Source organism: Nesoenas mayeri (genome assembly GCF_963082525.1).
Source record: "Nesoenas mayeri genome assembly, chromosome: 1".
Taxonomy (NCBI): domain Eukaryota; kingdom Metazoa; phylum Chordata; class Aves; order Columbiformes; family Columbidae; genus Nesoenas; species Nesoenas mayeri.
Window position 1 is genome coordinate 181325797 of NC_137541.1, and position 21244 is coordinate 181347040.

At 39.2% G+C, this 21244-nt stretch overlaps 1 protein-coding gene across 1 annotated transcript in view; it reads right to left on the reverse strand.

Annotated features, from left to right (window-relative positions):
• Positions 1-1664: 1664 nt before the first annotated feature.
• The window catches only part of EPSTI1 (epithelial stromal interaction 1), a 51465-nt gene continuing 31885 nt past the window's right edge, over positions 1665-21244 (reverse strand). Inside the window, exons 7-12 of the mRNA XM_080363187.1 lie at positions 18589-18682; positions 14132-14215; positions 10730-10803; positions 8556-8661; positions 3546-3578; positions 1665-2197 (exon numbers count right to left, since the gene is read on the reverse strand). Of these exons, the coding sequence (XP_080219313.1) occupies positions 3558-3578; positions 8556-8661; positions 10730-10803; positions 14132-14215; positions 18589-18682 (379 nt within the window). The 3' untranslated portion in view covers positions 1665-2197; positions 3546-3557. The remainder of the gene's footprint in view (positions 2198-3545; positions 3579-8555; positions 8662-10729; positions 10804-14131; positions 14216-18588; positions 18683-21244) is intronic.

Below are 21244 nucleotides of genomic sequence, written 5' to 3' on the forward strand. Positions count from 1 at the left end.
AGACATGAAGCCATTTTCCCCAGTCTATTGCCCATTCACTTCATCATAACCACTTTCAAGAGATGTCATAACGTCCCTTTGCTTTCAGTTAAAGTTTTGGCAGGATGTGTGTGTGGGGAAGTGGTAATTCTGAGATACTGGAAGCTTACTGATAAGAACAGTATTTTCCAGACATCCTGCTAACATCAATTTGTGGATGCATGTAACTTCTTATCATCTCCATTGCAGGCTATGGCTCTCAAAGACATTTCCTGGGCCACTGTTCATATAGATATTTTTTTTTTTTTTGTTATGTTCAGAAAGATAGGAGAGGAAAAATTCAGATACTTCACCATTAAAAAGGGCTGGAATAGTTAATGTCTGAAATAGTTTGTAGAGAGCATTTCAAATAAGAGATTGAAATGTGGATAAGAGGAAGCACTTTGAAGACTGGGATCAAGTTTCATCTTTGAAGACAGCTAAAAGAAAGTAGACAAACATAATGGACGAGGTTACTCAAGGTGACTTGCTGTCACTATTCCTGAATGTGAAAGTAGCATATTAATAAAAAGTTCTCATTTTTCTTTGGATATAGGAACACAGCAATATGACCACATCAAATTTTAACTTGTCAGTGACCACAGTGACTTCTCCTCCCACTCAGCGTTTGTCAGTGGGGCGCAGAGGTATCGTGTGTCAAGTGCAGAGAGGCTGCAGGTTCACTGCTTCAGAAAGATCACCTACAAGTCTTAGTTTGATTAGAGTACAATACAAGGATCTGATTAAAGCAAAGACATCTCCTTTAAAATATATGTGCATGCATGTACATACATCCCACTCTGAAGACATTTAGCCCCAGTCCTGATATCTACTGAAGGAGGTTGGGTGAGGGTGTTCTTGGAAGGAGATGGGAATTTAATTTCCAAAGCAGCAGTCTGAGAACACAGCCAAGTACCCTATGCAATACAGTGCCCACTGTGTCTTCCCAAGGAATTTTCTCAACGTCAGATACTTTAAAAAAAGGCTCAAACACAGAGCATTACCAAGCATTTCCCATTAACATCAGCTAGCTAGTAGTATGAGATATTTGAGTAATTCTCTGACTCAGAGAGAGCCAAGGGCAACTGCATAGAGTGCCAGAGGAGAAAGCAAACGTAACAACATCCATGGGGCAGAAGAAAACTTCAGGTGATCCATTAGGAAATTCCCATATTGCAAGGGTGATGGAAAAATATTGTCACATGCCTGCACACTGAAAAAATCTCCTCATGAAACCTTTACCTTCGCCTAAGATGTACTTGTAAATGCTGCAGATACTTTTTTATTTTCTGCATGGTTTACCTAACGTACTGTGGACCATTCTTTTCCATTAGAAATATCTTGGTCATGCATCTGACTTTTGGAAAGCACTAAAATGTCGTCATCTGCAGAAACAGGGAGATAGAAATTAAATTTCATCAGACTAGAAGGATAAAAAAAAAAAGCAAGAAACTAAAGCTAACCTTGCAGTATTTTTTTCCACTCATGTAACAGAAATTACCAAATTAAAACAAGTAAAGCAAAAAACTGGTATATCATATCACAAAAGATGTGGGGGAGACCAAATAAATTTCAATATTATTTCAAGTTTTATTTCTTTCATGTGTTGTATTTTTCTATGAATATATTTAAAAGATCCTGTCCACAATACACACATCTGTTGCTTCTTGAGCATCTGCTGTTTAATACAATAATAAAACAATTCCACAAAATCCCCACCAAAACAAACCAAAAATCCCAAACCAGTAACACCCTCCTTCCCATCCCAAAAGAAAACCCTCTACCTGCTTTTTAAGTTCAAGTCTCAGAGACGTTTTTGGCTTAGTACACAGCAGAAAGTAAACACAGTTATTACTGCAGCTTCTATAGCCACTCTTCTCCTTTTCCTGAGATCCCAAAGACTGAGATAATTACATTCTGCAAGAGGCAAAACAATTTCTTGAAAAAAATGACACATTCACTTATTAAAAATTAAAAAGGACTTTCATAATCAGCTGCTTCAAATATGCGTGAATAATGACAGCTAGAAACCAGTCTCTGCAGACTGCTCATGAAGTGGGTGTGAAGCTGAAGTCAGGGTAAGGAAAAAAAAAATCACAATGATAAAAGAGCATTTTCTCAGAGCTTTTACGAGGTCATTTGGCCAAGGCCAGATAAAAGCGAATATTTCTCCAATACCCTGTAACAAGAGCGAGAAAACAGAATTAAAAATTATCTTTTACAGCAAAAACAAAAATCAAAGTCAAGTTCTCTAGGATTAAGTCCACTGGAAAATAAAGTCTCCCTTTTCTTCCACAGGTTTTAGCTTTTAATTATGTAAAGCCTTCATGAAGGGATTTCTATCTTTTTGTAAATTTAATTCACAAAGTGTCCTAATTATCTGCAGAGGCAATAATAAATCTTTGAACAATGTATTAATGTAGCAAGTTGACAGTTGTTTTCAAAACAAAAGTAAAACAAAGCTTATTCCATAATTATTCCAAAATCCTTGTACAGTTCACATGTAAATATATCATTGGTATTGTAGATATTGTGAAAAACAACAAAGAATCCAATGCGTTGAACTCCTTCAGCTGTCCACAGTTTACAAAACCCAATAGCATTATGGGCTGCAAAAGATGGCCATTTCTTGCCCTGTGGGGAACTGCCTTTATCTACTTGTTTTCATTTCTTTAGTGAATTTGAGTTAATTTTTAATAACAATTTTATTCCTCATAAAACTGAAAAGATGACTCATGGGAGACCAACAATATTATTTAGATACCGTCTTCAGAATTCAGTCCTGCTGCAAAAATACTAAAATAACCGTTGGTGCAGAAAATGAGGAAGAAAGTCACAGAATACCTGCATTTGTGGGAGAAGGGTTGAAAGCAAGTGGCTTTTTTAAGTTGGATTTTTAAAAAAATTCTCGTTTATAAAATCTTAACTTTCACAAAAAATAATTACGTCAAAGCCATCTCCTAAGGCAGGAATAACATGTGCCAGTACCTGAACTTGCTTCAAAAGTCTCCAAGGCTACAAGTAAAGGCTCTGCACAAATCTTTCTATTGGAACTGGGGATTAGGGTAGGGAACCCCTTTCAGAAAATAATATAGGTGCAGTGAGCCTTATGGAAAGGTCATTTGAAAAGAGAAAGGCTTCGTTTCTCCAATTCAATAGTGGTGCTTTACCGACAGCCTCCACTGATGGGAACAGTCTCCCTTTTTGCTCATGGGTTATATAACAGCAGGAAGAACGCATCCCAAGACAGCGTCATCTGTTTTCACTGAAGACCACTGAAAGTTTGCAGAGTCGCCTCCTGCATTTCCAGCCACATTCCTCAGCTGCCCAGGTTTATCCACCCACAGCACCTGACACAGAGCATGTTGCTGTACTGAGGTTTTAGTTGGGAAGCATTTATTTTAAGATTCCCTCTAGTACTACTTGAAATTTGAGCCAGATAAGCTGTCATAATGAAATGCCAAATATGAAGCTACATTAATACCAGCACTGGTACTACAAAGAATGAACAAAGTCATTATTCTTACCTTTCTCCTCCTTTATTCTAAGTAGTTTGGCCCCTGGATTAAAGAACAACAACAAAAAAGCCTTAGTACAGTACAATGTACAAGGTACAGTACACTGACATATTTATGCAAGGAATTACGGTTACCCAGTCGTGTGGAACTTCCTTGATTACTTGGTGCCCTTTCCTGTCTTTCGAAACTCCACTTAAAAAAATCCAAGTAAACCTTTCTACAAGATTTCAGGTCTAGCAATAAATATTTATTTGATTTGAATTCAATATGAATAGCAGGATGTATTGACTCAAGAGATAAACATATCTTGTTTTTGCTGGAAAAAAATCAATATAGAAGTGTTCCAAATATCTTCAGATGCCTCAGTCTTTTCCTGATCTCACACAATTTGAAGGAGTGAAAAGTTTCTTCTGCTTCTCCCCAGACTCCCACTATTCTTTTTTAGGATGATATTTTCAAAGGAAAGAATGATTTAGCTGAAAGCTGAGCCATGCAGAACACATCTGCATGTGCTGTTTGCCTGCCTTGTCAGAGGTAAGTCATTGAACTCAGCTGCAGCATCCCTGGACTTCCTCATCTGAGGTCCATACATCAATGTTGAAACTTCCGCTGAGTATTTTATCTATTTTCTTCCATCATTCTGCCAGCAAAGATGAGCACATTACTCTCAACAAAAACAAGAAAAGAAAAAAAAAACAAGAAAACAAAAACCCAACAACAAAACCAACCAGTTTTAGGAAAAAAAATTAATAATCTTTCCAACTCAGATTGTACATAGACTAACCAGGTTAAGGCTACAGTAGCAAACCACATTCTTTATTAAAACAGATGGATCACACAATTAAAACATTGTGGATCGCACTCTGAAATCTTCTTACATAAACATTTTATTCTCAATATTCCCATGTTAAACAAAAGCTTTGTCTTTGTGATAGGAAACCAGCATTTTCAGTACAACTGTACCCATCTAAAAGTTCACTGAAGTCTGCATTAAAGACTGATTGTGCATGGGAAACTGAGGCATGAATGATGTCCAGCTTTACAGACCTTAGATTTTGACAGTAAACTTTGTGACATTCTTCCTCTCAAACTGGTAGCAAATAGCATAAAGTGCTGGTTGAGACTCCAAAGAAACATTGCTATGGGTCATGCTACAAAAACTGAGTGCTAACCTGCAAACTACATTTATATGAAATATTTTTATCCATAAATCATGTTTCCTCAAAACAGATTTATCCAGCATCCCTGAAGTTCCTGTTCTGAATATGGGAAAGGAAGAGGATGGGGTTTCCCATCACACTGCTCCTGTGTATTCAGGGCACAGTTGCTTCCCAGAACAAATATCTGGAATTATGCACCCACTGAAAGAGCAGAGTCAGCACCTGAGAGAACATTTCTCATTCTTATGCATGACATTGGGTGTAATGAAGACATGAAATGGGGAGGTGCAATATATCATGTTGCCTTTTAGATTCTGGGTTTACTATAGCTCAGAGAGTTTCAGCAAGACAACTAGTATTTCATTAGAGTAGATATATACATTTCATATGTTCACAATGTGACCTCTCCCCATTAACAGAATAGACAAAAACAGCCTTGGCAGTGCTCCACTTCCACGCAAAAAATAAACAAGGGCTCTGTTACAGGCTTGCCACGCATTAGCATTTGGCCTCTGCAAATCCCTCTGAACTTGAACATGGGCAAACCCGAAAGGGAGTGAATATAAAAACGTGCAACTGTTTTAAAGTTATTATTTTGTAAAAATAGAAGTATTTTCATTTTTAAATAAAACCGACCATTTGTACCATTACAGTGAACAGATACTATCTCAGTCATAGGTCCCAGCAGAATAAGGATATAAGGATTTAATCTTCTTGATTGAACTTCGATGTCAAAATGACAACTTTTTTTTTTTGTGTGTGTTTTGGGTTTTTTTTTACCCTCCTATCCTATAAGGTTTATCCTTATGTTAGAGACAATGGCAGCACAAAGGACATCAAAACTTTTTTAAAAGCATACAAGACTCAATGGTTTCTCAAGGGTGAAGTAGCTCACAGAGAGAAATGGAAATTCATTAATTTGTCTTCCCATTAAAAAAAAAGAAACCACACAACCACCCAGAGAGTGTCCTAGCATTTATAACCAAAAAGAGAGAAAAGATTACTTTCATGAAGATACTTCTTGAAACAACAGCTCATAAATATTCCTAATAAAATGCAAGATATCTGGAGGGCACACAAATTAATGAAAACTGGCTTCCTATAGATTAATGGAGAAGTGGGCAATGCAACTGCTCTCCTCCCACTTGCCCAGACACACACAATAAATTTGTGTTTCTCTGCTCCTCTCCATGTCCCCTGGGATATCCATGTCCCTTTTTGCCTCTCCTAGCCCCCAGGACAGAGCTGCAGCTGCTCTGGAGCTGTGCCCATGCTGGTCAGCTGGAGGACTGCAGCTGGACAACACATAGAGTGCCCAGGTCCTTCCCACCACCCCTCAGAGCTGGGCACTGTCTTGGGGTCCCTCCTCTGCCCAGTCACCGCTTTTCAGGAAATGTATAGAAATTTAATTATCTTTGAGACTTTTACCCCCTTTCAAATTTGGCTAAGATTGGCCAGCAGGTTGAAAACCTTTTACACGTAGACAGTGTGATCATACAAACTTCATTTCCTTAGGAAAGCAGGCTAATAGAAATAACAAAAAAATACAGCAGGCAGATCAATAACACAGCATGGTGTTCAGTTTCTGCAAGTGAGAAACCATTGTGACTATAAAGAGTTCAATCAGGACAAAAAGAAGTGGCAAAGAGAATGAATATTTCCTTTTTGGTGCCACTGCACAGACAGAGCAAGCTCAAAAATTACCTGCAGGTCTTAACTTCGGAAACTTCTTTCATTTCTTTTAATCTTAGTATATAGTCTGACCTGCTTCAGTTAGCTCCCTTGTAATGTAAAACACCATGATGCAGACTACATGACTTGTAAGCCCCACCTGGAGTTCAGTTTTTTTTCTGAAAATCCCAAGGCAAGGGAGAAGAATCTCGTAATCAAAGACACTGAGGCTGCAGCCTCCAGCCTATCTTTTGAGAGATATGTTTCTTTCTTGCTCTTGTTACCAATACTCATTTTTAATTCCTTTCCATGATGAGATATTCTTTCATAGTTTACTCTTTTTCTGCTTTATTTAGTCTTCTAATCTCACATCATAGCATAAAGGAAAAATGGATAATCTAGCATTATCAAACAGAAGGCAGGTTCCTTGGGAGCCATTAAGTAAACATCAGAGTAGGAAATTTATCACTTCTACATGCAGGGTTTTATTGCATCTGTGTTTATGCATTCTTTGAAAATATATATATTAAAAAAGAAGTATAGGTTGGCTGCGTACATCACAGAGCTGTCTGTTGTTAAGACTGTGCCTAGGCTGAGTGCACTTGTTTGGTGGTACCAACACCCACCCTGTGGAAAATGACATATGGCATCTAGGTAAAGGCAAAACCCTGCTCCCTGTGCACACAATGACATGGTTTTCAGTGGTGACAGCAGGTGTTCTGATGGAGATACTTGAGTTGAAATATTGGGGATCTTGGCTGTGTCACAGACTTGCTTTCAAGTTTATCAGGAAATGGTTTACCACTTGGGATTAAGAACACAAAATTAAAGAAAAAGGAATAATTTCTGCCCTTGCTGCCTTTGTTAACCAGGCCCCTTTCAGCAGACATTACCATCTGCCACTTACTAGTTATCAGTTGGCTCTGTCCTATCTGAAGTCTCTAATTCTGCTGTCTGCAGACATGCCATCCTTCAGGAGACAGTTCAGACCTGCTACACAGAGTGCTCTCTTACTCATACTCTTTTACTAGTCTGGACATCTGTAGTTTGGCTTCCAAGAGCTCCTGGATTTCCTGGAACATGATAAACAGGCCCCACTAGTAAAGCCCCTAACTAACTGGTTTTCCAAGCAGCAACCTGCGGACCTTATGGGATGTCAAGCTGGCAGGTCCTGCCCCTGCTTGGCAAGACCAAGAGAACTGCTATGCACAAAGATGGCCTCAGTCTGAGGTTCCCAAATCCTTCACCACAAGCCAGGGCTTGCCAAAGACTTTTTTTCCAGCTCCAGTATCTGGCAAACTCCAGCAGCAAGAATACCTGCATCTTCATCATGCCTGGACTTCATAGATGCTTGAACCCAAGTCTTCCAGGCATTCATCTGGCAAGACACACATCTGCACCAGACAGTCTAGCTAGTCCAGTTCAAGCTTTTCTGGTTATCAGCTAAACATCTTTCTCTACACTGTCACATTCATTAAATTCTCTTTGACTCTCATCCTTTTGCCATTCAGTCTTTGTAAATCTTCCATTTTTGCACTATGGTCCTCTCAGCAATGGAAATTTCCATGATGGGAATACTACATATTTTTTTTTAACACTGAAGAGTGTAATTCTAAATAATAGTCACATTAATGCCTCATGAGGACAGCTGAAAAGATTCAATAGGTGTTTAACAGGCTAAAATCAAGATATCTTTTCTTCAAAGAATCCTTAAAAATATTTTGTATTTTAAATTGGATGCAGTTGAGTCTTAGTCATAATTCTATAGAAGTAAAAAATTAAAAGCTGTACCTTTCATAAGATTTTTCTTCCTCCACTTTCAATATCATATTAAAATATTTATAGCATTTCCAAACATCTTTCATCTAAAGACTTTCAAAAAATCCTTATAATTTCACTACCATTGTTTTGAATTTAAGGAAGTACTTTGGATTTTGATTCCTTGCAGTACCTTTCATGCAAAGCAACCAAGTTCTGCTGCAAGACCAGCTATTCCTCCCTCCTCCCATTTGAACAGCTTCTATATTTATGACAAGATTTCTTTTTAAAAGCTACTGCAGGCAGCCAGCCAGGATTGTAAGTTCTGTCATGCAGGCTAAACGCACATGGACATAACAGTATCTGGGAAAAAAAAAGTCAACTTTCAAACAATCTCATTGCTTTTGCATTTTGCACCCAAAAAGCTTACCCAGACACTGTTACTGAGGTAGTCCAGACTCCCAGAATATCCAGGTTGGCTGTTGCAATTATGTTGTGTTTTGTTCTGGAGTCGGTCCAGGAAAGCATTATTTACCCTTAAAATACAACAAAAAATAAATAATGATTGAAGGTAGTTGAGGAGTTCACAAACATTTGAATTTTAACATTCTCTGAGTGTTTTTCCCTTTTCTCAGTTCAATACCCATCTTCCCATGTTTTTCAAGCCTCTGCTGAATAACCATGGAGTGGCACGAAACTGTGTGGGTTGTACTTTCATTTCACTAGGTACATCCTTATCCTGTGATCAGTCTGTTTTAATTAAAAGGTATACCTCAGCTGCTGTAAGAAATGCACCAAAATTCCCTGCAGAAAGAGGACCTGCACACCACCACCCACCTCATCCAGCAGGTGAGCTATTTCAACAATTCACCTGAGGTAGTTTTTCAGCCTTCAGTACCCAAGGAGAGTTTCTAGAAGTACTGATTTGCTAATGCAAATGAAAAAAAAATACTTAATTTTGTTACTTATTGAGGCAATTTGTGTAGCTGATAACTTTCCCTACCATACCGCTTTGAAATCAACTCTGGAGTCCCACATTCAACTCTGGAGCCCTCAGTGCAGGAAAGACATGGACTTGTTGGAAAGGGGCCAGAGGAAGCCACAAAAATGGTCAGAGGGCTGGAACAGCTCTGCTGTGAGGACAGGCTGAGAGAGTTGGGGTTGTTCTGCCTGGAGACGGCTCCAGGAAGACCTTATTGCGACCTTTCAGCACTTAAAAGTGACCTATAACAAAGATGGGGATAGACTTTTTAGCAAGGCCTGTTGCAATAGGACAAGTGGTAATGGCTGTAAACTAAAGGAGGGGAGATTTAGACTAGACATGAGGATGATTTGCTTTTTTACAATAAGGATGGTAAAACACTAGCCCAAGTTGCCCAGAGAGGTGGCAGATGCTCCATCCCTTGAGACGTTCACGGTCAGGCTGGATGGGGCTTGGAGCAACCTCATCTAGTTGCAAATGTCCCTGCTTATTGTAGGGGGATTGAAATAGATGACTTTGAAAGGTCCCTTCCAACCCAAACTGTTCAATGATTCTGTGATTCTAGCATTTTCTTCTACTGCTCTGTCAATCTGGAAATCATGTGCACATACAAATACATTTTCCTTCAGTATGCTTAAAATATTTTCAAACCTTCTGAAAACTGTTTCTTTTTTCCCCCCCGTTAATGCTTAGGACTGATACACATGCTTAGACATGACTGTTGTTTTAATGTTTTACAACGCTTTTTGTAAGAATGATGTAAAATGCAAGATACTGGATTATTTCTATCTAGGGACGTGAGACGGACTGAATTGAAAATCCTTCATTAACTTCTATGGGTAATTATCTCAATATCTTTGCTAGAGACAAAAAGAAATGAAAACAGTATGGAGAGTGATTGCCTACAGAAGTAATTTTTTTTTATATTTCCCTAATGATAGAAAAAGAAAGAAACAAATGGGGCTTTTACTTTTGAGCTTGAGTGTTATTTCTTTTTACTAGCAGAAAACAAAGCTGAGAATAAAGCTGCGCTTCAAGATAATGGAAAGTCAGTTAAGTGACAGAGGGCAAGATGAGAAGCGCTGAGCACAGAGAGGGCACAGCACCAAGCAATGCAGTTGCAGAATGCCTGGCTGCACGGCAGCTTCTGTCTGTATTGATATTGAATCCCATGTTAAGCTTTGCCTGTTAACCCCAGTGACAATCAGCCACAAAACGTGGCAGGGACAAAGTAGCCCATTCTAAAATAACGCAGAAATAGATAGATAGATAGATAGGTAGATAGATAAAATGTTTTCCAGCTGAAATTACTGTACTAGATAAAATGTTTTTCCAGCTGAAACTACTGTACTAGTAGTTACCCATGAAACTATTAATACTTTCTACCCTATGCTGTATCATACGCTGATAGGATAAATAAAGTGAAAAAGGCACTCTGGGTCACACTGCCTTACAGTGAGCAGCTGTAATGATGGATATTAGTGGCTCATTTGAAAGCAAAGTTAAACCAGAGGTGAGATCAGGGATCCTCATTGCAATTGTCTTCTAAATCATGAATACCTGCAATTTTAGACCCTTTCCAGATAAGAATTAAAGTATATTCTCGCATTTTTGCATCATACCTCCTTTGTTCGTTTTGATGTGCTCTTGTCCTGGCTTCCTCTTCATGCCTTTTTTTAAATTCCATTAATTCAGTCTGGAAATGATAAAAGTGAAAAAAACAAAACAAAACAAAAAATTTACTTTCAATTAACACACCAATATTGCAAACCCAATTAATTCCACACAGTGTTAACTTCAGCTATAAAGCCATGTGCCATTCCCAGAACTTTTCCCAGTAGCATTTTATTTTTGTGACAGTACTATGTTAAAAACTGAGTTCATTTTTTCCATTCGGTGTTGCAATTGCTGAGTTTTGTTTGTGCCTTAAAAAGTGGGAAGTTACAGGATTCAGACATTTACAGTCTGGGTATGCCAGACACCAGTCTGCTTCCTTTTATCCCAGCCCATGGGTTTGAATCTCCTTATGGGTCCAAGGGAGAAGACAGCCAAAGTCATCTAGCAGGAGCAGACACAGTCATTGCACCTGTATGAAGGAGACGTGGCCTCCACCTCCTGCCTCCATGGGGCATGAGGAGAAGATGAGAAGGTGGGTATGTAGGATGGTGTGCTACCTCCAGTTCCCTGGGGCTCCCCCAAGGCTGAGTGAAGGGCAAACGGTACCTCTTGTTGTGGTGAAAGCGTGTGCAAGCTCCCAGCATTGCAGCAGCCTACCATCCTTACGTTATGTAATATTAACGCATATAAATGGTGTCAAAGGGAATTATTTTCAGAGGAGAGCTGGCTCATGCAATTTTAGCCAGGACTGTGAAGGAAACACAGCTTGTATGACTCTGTTCTGCTTGTCTGCTTGTTTGTCTGGCTCTTGCTCCCTGCAATGTACCCAGGAATTGAAGATGTCGATTTTTCTGCAAGGAAAATATGACTTGCAGGGTGAGGGGGAAGGGATAGAAACAGACCTATCTTTCATATTTTCCATAGCAACTGAGCAGCACTAGGAATAGGAACTAAAATAAAATTACGTGGTTAGATAAAAGCTTCAATAACTGAATGGAACTACGAAAGTTTTTTTTTAAAAAAATCAATTTAAGTGGAACATTAAATAAAAACTATGCAATAAATACATGAAGAAAATCAATAACTATGAATGTGTTGTGTATCAATATTTGTCTAGCCCTAAAAGAAGAAACAGGATTAAGAAATAAAAAAGCCAACCTTAATTTTCACTGTTTTAAATAACTATTCAACCTGAAAATTAAAACCCAGTATCTGACTTTCCAATACGCTAAGTCCTCTCTCAAAATAATGTTCTGAAATATATTGTATGTATATGATGTAGTGTTCAAAGTGTACTGAAAATTTCTAAGTCGAGCAATACATACTAAAACCCATTCTGAAAAGAAAAAAAAAAAAAAACAAAAGGAACTGACAATACCAATACGTTTTATAGCTACACTGTGCTAGGAGGTACACACAAGACTGAATTCTCAATTACTTTAACAAATACCAGTTTGAAACAGAAACGAGTCAACATATATCTGAGGGACAATTATTGGAGCCTATAAAATACATATTATTTGCAGTAGGTTTGTAAGTAGTGCATTACTCTGTGCAATAGGTAGCAGCAACTGTGAAGTCAAGGAGCATTTGGAACTGTGTACCAAGCAAGAGCAGCCTTAGAAGCAGCCAACACCTTCTTCGCAATGTGTGGAAATCATTAAAGAGCCTAAAGCCCTACATGAGTCCCTTAAACCAAATTAATAAAGTATGGGCATGCTAATTCATATCTGTAGTTATTTTCTCTATGGAGGAATAAATGTAAAGAATAAAACCGCTACAGGCCTTACACCCATCAGGACTGGCTTTCAAAGATTTTCCTCTGTATAGTTCCTGGGAATAAGCATATAAATAACAGAAAAGCAATTATGAGCCTCTTTTTTTCCCCCCACCTTTTTGTTTCCAGCATCCTGGTTGCTAGAATACTGTGAAATGAGGACACATCCTCAACATGTAAAGAAAGATATCTGTGAGGGGGGATTGAGTCACTTCTCCAGCTCTAGTAGAAACTCAATGTGTGAAATTTGTTGCACTAAAATTCTGCTACTGGGGAAATAGTTTAACATTAATTTGGATGTTAGCAACAGCCGAGGCATAGCAAGAGGCTCAGTATGTGCTAATATGTTTCCAAATTATCTGCAACCAATGCTGCCCTTCCCCATACTTGCACAGTCAGACCTGGAGCCATGACAGACAGCACAGCAGAGTGCTATCACCTTGAGCAGATGAACTTTATATGGATATGGTACCCAAATCCACATCAAAGGGACTACAGTGGTTTGGATGCATTTCAGAAGATGGAGTGCAAACTTGTAGTTAAGGCACACCACCTGCTTTTTTAAACAATTCAAAACTCTTTAATTAGGTAGTTAGCAAGGAACGGGGAAGCATACAGACTTAAGAGCAAATTTGAGTGCTTACACATCCCCTCTGGATGCATTAGGAAAAGTGTGACCAGCAGGTCGAGGGAGGTTCTCTTCCCCCTCTACTCTGCCCTCGTGAGGCCTCACGTAGAGTACTGCCTCCAGTTCTGGGCATTCCAGTTTAAGAAGGGCAAGGAATTACTGGAGGGAGTCCAGCGGGGGGCTACGAAGATGATCAGGGGCACCTTTCCCATGAAGGGAGATGGAGAGAGCTGGGTCTGTTCACCCTGGAGAAGAGAAGGCTGAGAGGCGATCTTATAAATGTTTATAAATATCTAAAGGGTGGGTGTCAAGGGGATGGGACCAGACTTTTCAGTGGTGCCCAACGATAGGATGAGGGGCAACAGGCACAGACTGAAGCACAGGAGGTTCCATCTGAATGTGAGGAGAAACTTCTTTACTTGGAGGGTGCCAGAGCACTGGAACAGGCTGCCCAGAGAGGCTGTGGAGTCTCCTTCTCTGGAGACATTCAAAACCTGCCTGGACACATTCCTGTGTGAACCTGCTTTAGCAGGTGGGTTGGACTAGATGACCTTCAGAGTTCCCTTCCAACCCCAACCATTCTGTGATCCTGTGATTTGGGAAGGCAAAGCACACAGGCCTTGATTCTCTAGAAAGAGACTATTCAAAATCTGATATCATCATGAACACCTCAGTAACGATTACTTCTGCCTGAAAGAGAGGAAATTGGTTTCCTTAGCCTGTGACATCACGTACCATGATCAAAAAGTGCTCTGCACATTTGTTTGAATGGAGAGGCGAGCATGAGCTAGTCATCCAGATGCAAATAGCCTTGAACCCAGGAGATAATTGTCCTGTCCAAATTTTACAGCTTGGCTCATCTCTCTCACAATATTTGCAAACAGTGACTAAATCACTTTTTCTAAAGAAGCTCTGTGCGTAGGCTACAAGTAATCAATGTATTTAATTGGTTTCACAGCATGTAAAAATGATACAATATGCAAACTGTTAATGTATAATTACCTTCCTCCGTTGTTCTTGCTTCATTTCCTCTAATCTTCTGTTTTCATCCTCTCGAAGAGCTTGCTTATAAGCATGGCTCCTAGTCTATTGTTCAGCAGAGAATACAAACATATTGGTGTGGGGAGAGGGGGGACCAAAATCCCAAATCTTATTCCCAAGTCTTTATACAGGTAATTAACAAAACAGAAACGGTAGAATGATTCCAGTTACTTAAGAAAACAGATTAGTCTCAAGGCTAGAATTTAAACAAGAAGTGGTTTAATGCCTCTCAGTCATTCAATTTGGCTGAATGTCCATCTGCACATCACAACAAGGCAGTCACAGCACATGCTGCTTCTGCATCCCAGTGGCAAGCATTAAGGCATTCTGAGCAGTGACAAAACACAATCAGGATACGTGACAGTGAGGTAGGGTATTCTGGGAAGAAGGAAAAGTACTAAAAATATCACCAAGATAACAAAGCAGAAGGGAGGCATGGTAACAGAGGGGAACCCCGGATTATTTCCATAGGAGTATTGGAGAGGCATTTGTGGAGGAAGGCAGGACAACAGAAGCTGAGAGATCAGGTCTGCTGAAATATTTGTGGGGCAGTCAAGAGAGCTGAAAATCTGAACTACACATGATGCATAAAGTATTCAACTGTGTAGGCTTTTATTACGACTAGCCCTGTTGTTTCACAAGTTGCAGATCTTAGCAAAGAGCCAGCCTGCCATTAGGATCTTACAGGATCCTTAGGATCTTATACATAGGAATTTATACTGTAAAGTCTTTGAACAGGGACAGAGCATAGCACACTAAATAATGAGCCAGTATAATTTAATACAAGAACTATGCAGATTTGACTTTAGTGAGGAATTTGCTGCAGACCTACACAATGTTCTCAAATCTTGATATATGCATGCAGAATGATACCATTAAAACGACAGGCACATAATTTGCTAAAAAGACTGAATACAGAAAGCAATTATTAATAGCTCAATTTTGAGTTGGGAGGAGTTGTTACATGTGTCCAAGGAGACTCATTCCGTGTGCAATATTATTCATTACTCTCCGTAATGGCTTGGAGAATTGTGTGGAGTGTATGTTAATCAAGTTGGAAGACAATAAAAATCTACACAGGATTGGGAACACTTTGAAAGACAGGATTAAAATTAATTATGAGCTTGATTAAATAAGCAAGCCAAAAAAGTCACCAATGACAGAGTCACTCCAAAGAGTCAAATTTGTTCATGCACATCAAGTAATATTTGACACTGATATTCGAACTAGGTATGCTAAATTAATATCACTATCAAAGAAATTATGTCACTATCAAAGAAGTTATGTATGGGAAAAATTCAATCAACATTGCATTGTCCCAAACTTTTTTTAGACCATAAATTTTAAATTTAAAAAATCAGGTAGATCTGTGCCCCCCTTTTAACATGCATGTCAGGCACTTCCTAAGCTTATCACCCTTCACTACTTAAATACATTGGTCCTGAATCTTTTTAATTACACCGGACAAATGACAGGTGCAAGATAACATGAAAATTAAAGCTCAAGTTTTCTCACTGGTTTAGCATTTTGGTACTATGCCAAGTTTATTTAGATAACAGCTATTGGTTATGTGCCTCAGATTCCTCATACAGAGTACAGAGGCTGTGCATATGCCTACAGACTGTACCTCACCCAAGTTGGTTGGAAAGGCATTTTGCTAACTGCATTGCTGCATTATAAGCAAGTGATTAATTGATTCACAAAACTATAGAAGTGATGCCACGCAAAAGACATCAGCTAGTATTAAAGAACAGTACAGGATCCACGGATGACTTCAGGATATTCACACAATCCATAGAATTACAAAATCTAGCACAGGCAAGGTCCTGATTCATGGGTAACCCCAAGCATTTCGGTAATATATAAATATAATAAGATTTCTGTCTCTCTTTTTGAGAAACTTTATTTGTAAATTAGGGCTGGCAACACTTTGTGACCTCAAAAGAGAGTTGCAATATTGCACTAGTATCTTGAAAGACTTTCACAATGTTCATTAAGCAGAAAAGCCTATGCATAAGCAAATAGGATGTATAGCTGTATGTGTCTATAACAAGCTGCTGGTCACACTATACTCCTAATGGAAAACTATCAATATCAGAACACCCCCCTCGGACAATTTTCACCCTTGCTGGTAGTCCCTGAAGCATTTACAAGGACTAAATAAACATAAAGACTAACTTCTAAGTTTGTAAAAATTCTGACAGGTATAGACGTGAGGGTGATGACTCCTTCTTTGTTAAAGGGCCTTAGCCTCGCATTTTTTCATTATAGCACAAGCGCCTCCTAAAAATGCACTCAAATTTAATGTGCCAAAACTTCAGACGTTTTTAAAGCTATAAGCTACGGAAAACATTGAAAGATTGAACCAGTTTTCCTATACTACTGCATTCAACTCCGGGGCCTCCAACATAAGACAAACATGGGTGTATGGAAGCAAGACCTGGGTGGGTGGCCACAATGATGATCGGAGGGCTGGAATACCTCTTCTATGAGGACAGGCTGAGAGAGTGGGAGTTGTTCAGCCTGGAGAAGAAAAGGCTCCAGGGAGACCTTATTGCAGCCTTCCAGTGCTTAAAACAGGACATACAAGAAACCTGGAGAGGGACTTTTTGTAAGGGCATATAGTAATAGGGCAAGGGGTAATGGCTTTGAACTGAAAGAGGGTAGATTTAGATGAGATATAAGGAAAATATTCTTCACTATGAGGGTGGTGAGACACTTTAACAGGCTGCCCAGAAAGGCTGTGGATGCCCCATCCCTGGAAGTGTTCAAGGCCAGGTTGGATGGGGCTTTGAGCAACCTGGTCTAGTATGAGTTGTCCCTGCCCATGGCAGGGGTGTTGGAATGAAATGATCTTTAAGGTCCCTTCCAACTCAAATCATTCTATGATACGAATAAACTAAGTATTTTATCTGTTTGGATACTAGTGAAGCCAAAGATAAACTACGGTGTGTAATTTGGCACAACTTATTGAGGAACCCCTCAAAAACTGCAATGAAAAAGGCACACATAGATAGGTGAAACAGCTAAAAGTAGGAGCTGTACACCTGAAAGAATTCTGTGTTCCTTCATGCATCCGCCCCTTTCTTCATAGAGATGAAGACACCACACCAAAATCCTGAAATCCAAGACAGTCCTGGGGACATGAGCTCACTTGTCTTTGCAGTTCAATGTTCACACTATACAAAAAGCTGCAGAGCTGTGTCTTTCCAACCAAAGAACAAGTTCCCCCCTATTTAGAGTGTTAGATGCTTCAAGAGGAAGGTAGAAGTGGTTTCAAAACATCTTTTCTCCCTTCATCTTGCTTGTCTGCCCAGGGCTACAAAAGAGAGTCCGAAAGTCTCTCTCCTGCAACCGACCTTGTGCCCAGAAATGCTGGGCAGAAGTTGGCTCCTTCAAGCTATACATCTGCCCACATACACTAAGATTTCTTTAGGGTCTTCAGAGACACAAAATGACCCGAGGAATCGAAGCGCAAAGGAACCTGTTTTCAGTATCACTTTCCCTTTCCATACAAGGAAGACCAGGAGGAGACACCAGAGGCAAAACGGGGCTGTCATATATTCTGCTTGCAGCAATGCCTATAATGAAGGGTCTTGCACATTTCTAAGGTTTCTGAGGAAATACAGAGGTAAATCTTTCCATCTCTTTACTTAACTGTTGATGTTCAAGGTTGTATACAACATGGCTGCCCAGGTCAGATAATTCCAAGTTTCTGCTGACTAAGGACTATTTCTTGGAACAACAACTTCTGTCCTGTTCTCCGTCTTTCACCAATTACAAACCTCCCTAAAGGAGAAATACTTCTGTCTCAGAGTTAATATTCATCACCACAAGTTTTTACATCAGTAGGAAAGCTTCGTTTAGACACACAGAGACTAATAATATGTGAAAAAAAAAAAACTTCTGAGGCAATTAGAATAAAGAAACTTAAGCGAAACTTCATCTATTTCATAATTACATTGATACTTACCAGGCTCATTCAAACCAGGAAAACATCACTAAACAGTCTATGGTATCATTTTGGGGATTCAGTGAGAAATAAGCTTCTCTTCTGCCTAGATTTTCAATGCAGTAAAACACCTGCTGACATGAACTAGTTGAGATTTCATAAAAGCTTGCCACCAACAGATGTGTACAGAGCACATTTAAGATTCTGATCTGACCTTAGAATATAAATCTGGCTCTCATTTATCAGAGAGAGATCCGTGAGTAATAAAGGCAGTCTCCTACCTTGTAGGATACTCTGCCAGTGTGTAAGAGACAACGCAGGCAAATCTCATTCACCAGAAAGACTCCTTTGTACTCACTGACTTATGTCTAGACAATTAAGCTCAATTAGAATATTCTAATATTACACTACTGACAGCACCTGGAAAGCTGACAGAAAATACAGCACATGCCACGGTTTTGCTTACCCATGCTGTAGATTCTGGGCCACGAGCAGCAATCTGACAGGAATCACTCTTTGGCAAATCCAAGTCCAATCTGTTCAATAATTCATTGGTTTTGCTACGAAGAAATCCAATCCAAATAGAATTGTTAGTGCTTCCATAAAAATAAATACAGCTTTTTATTCCACTCTTGGAATCTAGCCTAGACATTTTATCATATGACTGCTGAAAAACATCACAGGTGGAACAAAGGGTTATAGAGACAAAATTAAACGGGACAGAGGATACAGAACCTATATTGTGTATAAGACATTTGCTGGGAGGACTTTTTAAGCAAACAGCTCTTGTCATTTGCATATTTGGGGTCTACAGTGGCCATGCTTGCTTTCCTTGTTGTAAATCTCCTAAAACACAAATTTGCATATCATTGGACTTCATCAGAATGCAACTGCTTCACTGAATTCTTTCAAATCATTCTACCAGATCTATAAATCTCGAGTAAGTGATTTAAAAGATTATTTTAAAGAATTTTCTTTTATAATTAATACAATGGAGCCTTACAACAGGTTACTTCATCAAGCAGAGAGACTACGAAGCATTTTGTATCATTGAAAAAAAAAAAAGCTTGTCTTTAGTTGATGCAGAATTGCACAACATTGTCGCTTATTCTTATTCTGGCAAGGGCAATTTTATTTTTCCAATCACACCACTTATAAATCAGATTTTCAAAGAAGCATCACTTTGCTCACAGTTTTAATCCATTGTGGTTAAACAAAGTCACAAGCAACAACGTAAACAGATGTTAAGGTGTTTCAGAGCCATGACCGGGAATCAGTTTCCTAACCTGCAGTCCCAGGAATATCTATTCAAGTCTTTGCTCACTCAAAGGAAGAGAGTTAGAAGAAAGAGGCAATTTTATTTCTGTATACCGCTGTTGAAAGCATGAAAGTACTGAAGTGAGAGCAGAACGAGTGCTTCAAGAGGCATTCAACACAAAGATTTTCTCTGTTAACAGGGCAAACAGCTAGCTCTGCAGGGGAGAAGATACCATTACCAAAGACAGCTACTTAACCTTGGAGAAAAAACCTTGGATGCTAAGCGTGATGATGACTAACTGCTGAAACAGACTACCAAGCACGTTTCTGTCTTTACTCACTGTTTCAGAACATGGAGTGAGACACATGTTTGGAAAAATGCAGAAAAAGAACAAGAACCCACAAGTGCTTCTTTGCTATTCTACACAATAAATAAAAAAAACCCTGTTACCACTTCAGGTACAGAGTACTTGCTCAAGCTGTAGCAAGCTATGCTTTGGGAGTCTCAGCATTCCCAGTTCACTCCCTTTCCTTCATCACCTGGGCAGTTAACATGGATCTCAGCCAATGAACAATACAGAAAAAAAACAAGCGAAAAAATAAAGTTCCCCAATATACAAAGCACCTGTACATCAAGGTTAAATAAATTAATAGTCTTCTTATGCAAGTGTTAAGTACACACTTGTGGTTGGTTTTTTTTTTTCTATGAAAGATGAGTGGTTGAGTGGTGAGATTGCACAGAATAATTTTGGGAACTTGATGTTTTAAATTGCCGATTTTGTGTTACTCTACCTATGCTAAAACTGCTAAAATAAAGACTAAGAACTTCTACAGAGAATCTGGATAGATTTGAAAAGGTTGAAGTTCTGCAAAGAAATATCTGGCAATTTGGGGGGGTATACCCGGATGTCCTAGTTCCTTATGGGTAGCAAAAGAATGACATGGAGTATGTGGGAGTTCTCATTATTTGCATAAAAATGGGGTGAAGGGTGAAGATACTGCAGTTCCCAGATCAGCACACTGATAGATGAAAAGCTAACTCAATTTCAGTATTAGAAAAGATGATTACAAGAGTGGAAGCTTCTAAGCAAGACTATACACTGCCTTTGAACACAGAAAACACCCTACTAGACCAAATTAAGTAATACATTAATGAAGTGCCCCTAGCACAAGAAAGTGACTTTGGTTTCTGAACCTGACTACAGACAAACTCAGTCAAGTCAGTCATATATGCTAATTTGTTGTGTATAAGCTCTACGGAAACCCAGCAATGCATCTGAAGTTGCCAGACTGTCAAAATATTGCCTGAATGTCATTTTTCATAATATTAGACTTGTAACAACACAGAGCATAGCATAAGCCATGCTGCAGAGAAAGGGGGAAGTCAAAGAGATGACAGTTCAATTAATGTTCCAGTAAGGAAAACATTATCCCCAGAAGGAAACCAGCATATCGAAGTGTCCATAGGTATTCCACGTTCAGACAGTTGGAGCAACATCTCACTCGCTTGCTAAAACTTTAAGGGCTAATCAAAGACACTAAGAAAATGTGTTCCTCTAAAGTAATTATTAACAAAGAAAGAAGAGCATGAGCCAAAGAAATTCCTTTCAATGCAGCAGCATCCTGATACCCTTCGAAAACAGCTAGGCAAAAGGAGATACAAAATTTAGACAAACCAAGAAGATGGCACCCTCCTATCAGGCTACTAACCCAAGCTCTGACAATCTCTAAGCATCAGGCTGGAGGGAAGTGAGATCTTCAGAAGCGCTGGTTAAACTGGAGTGACCATATAAGGGTATTTTGTCTTTGTCAGTAGCCCCATTTCCTATTACAGTGTTGGGAACAAGCCTCTTGCTCTGCTAATT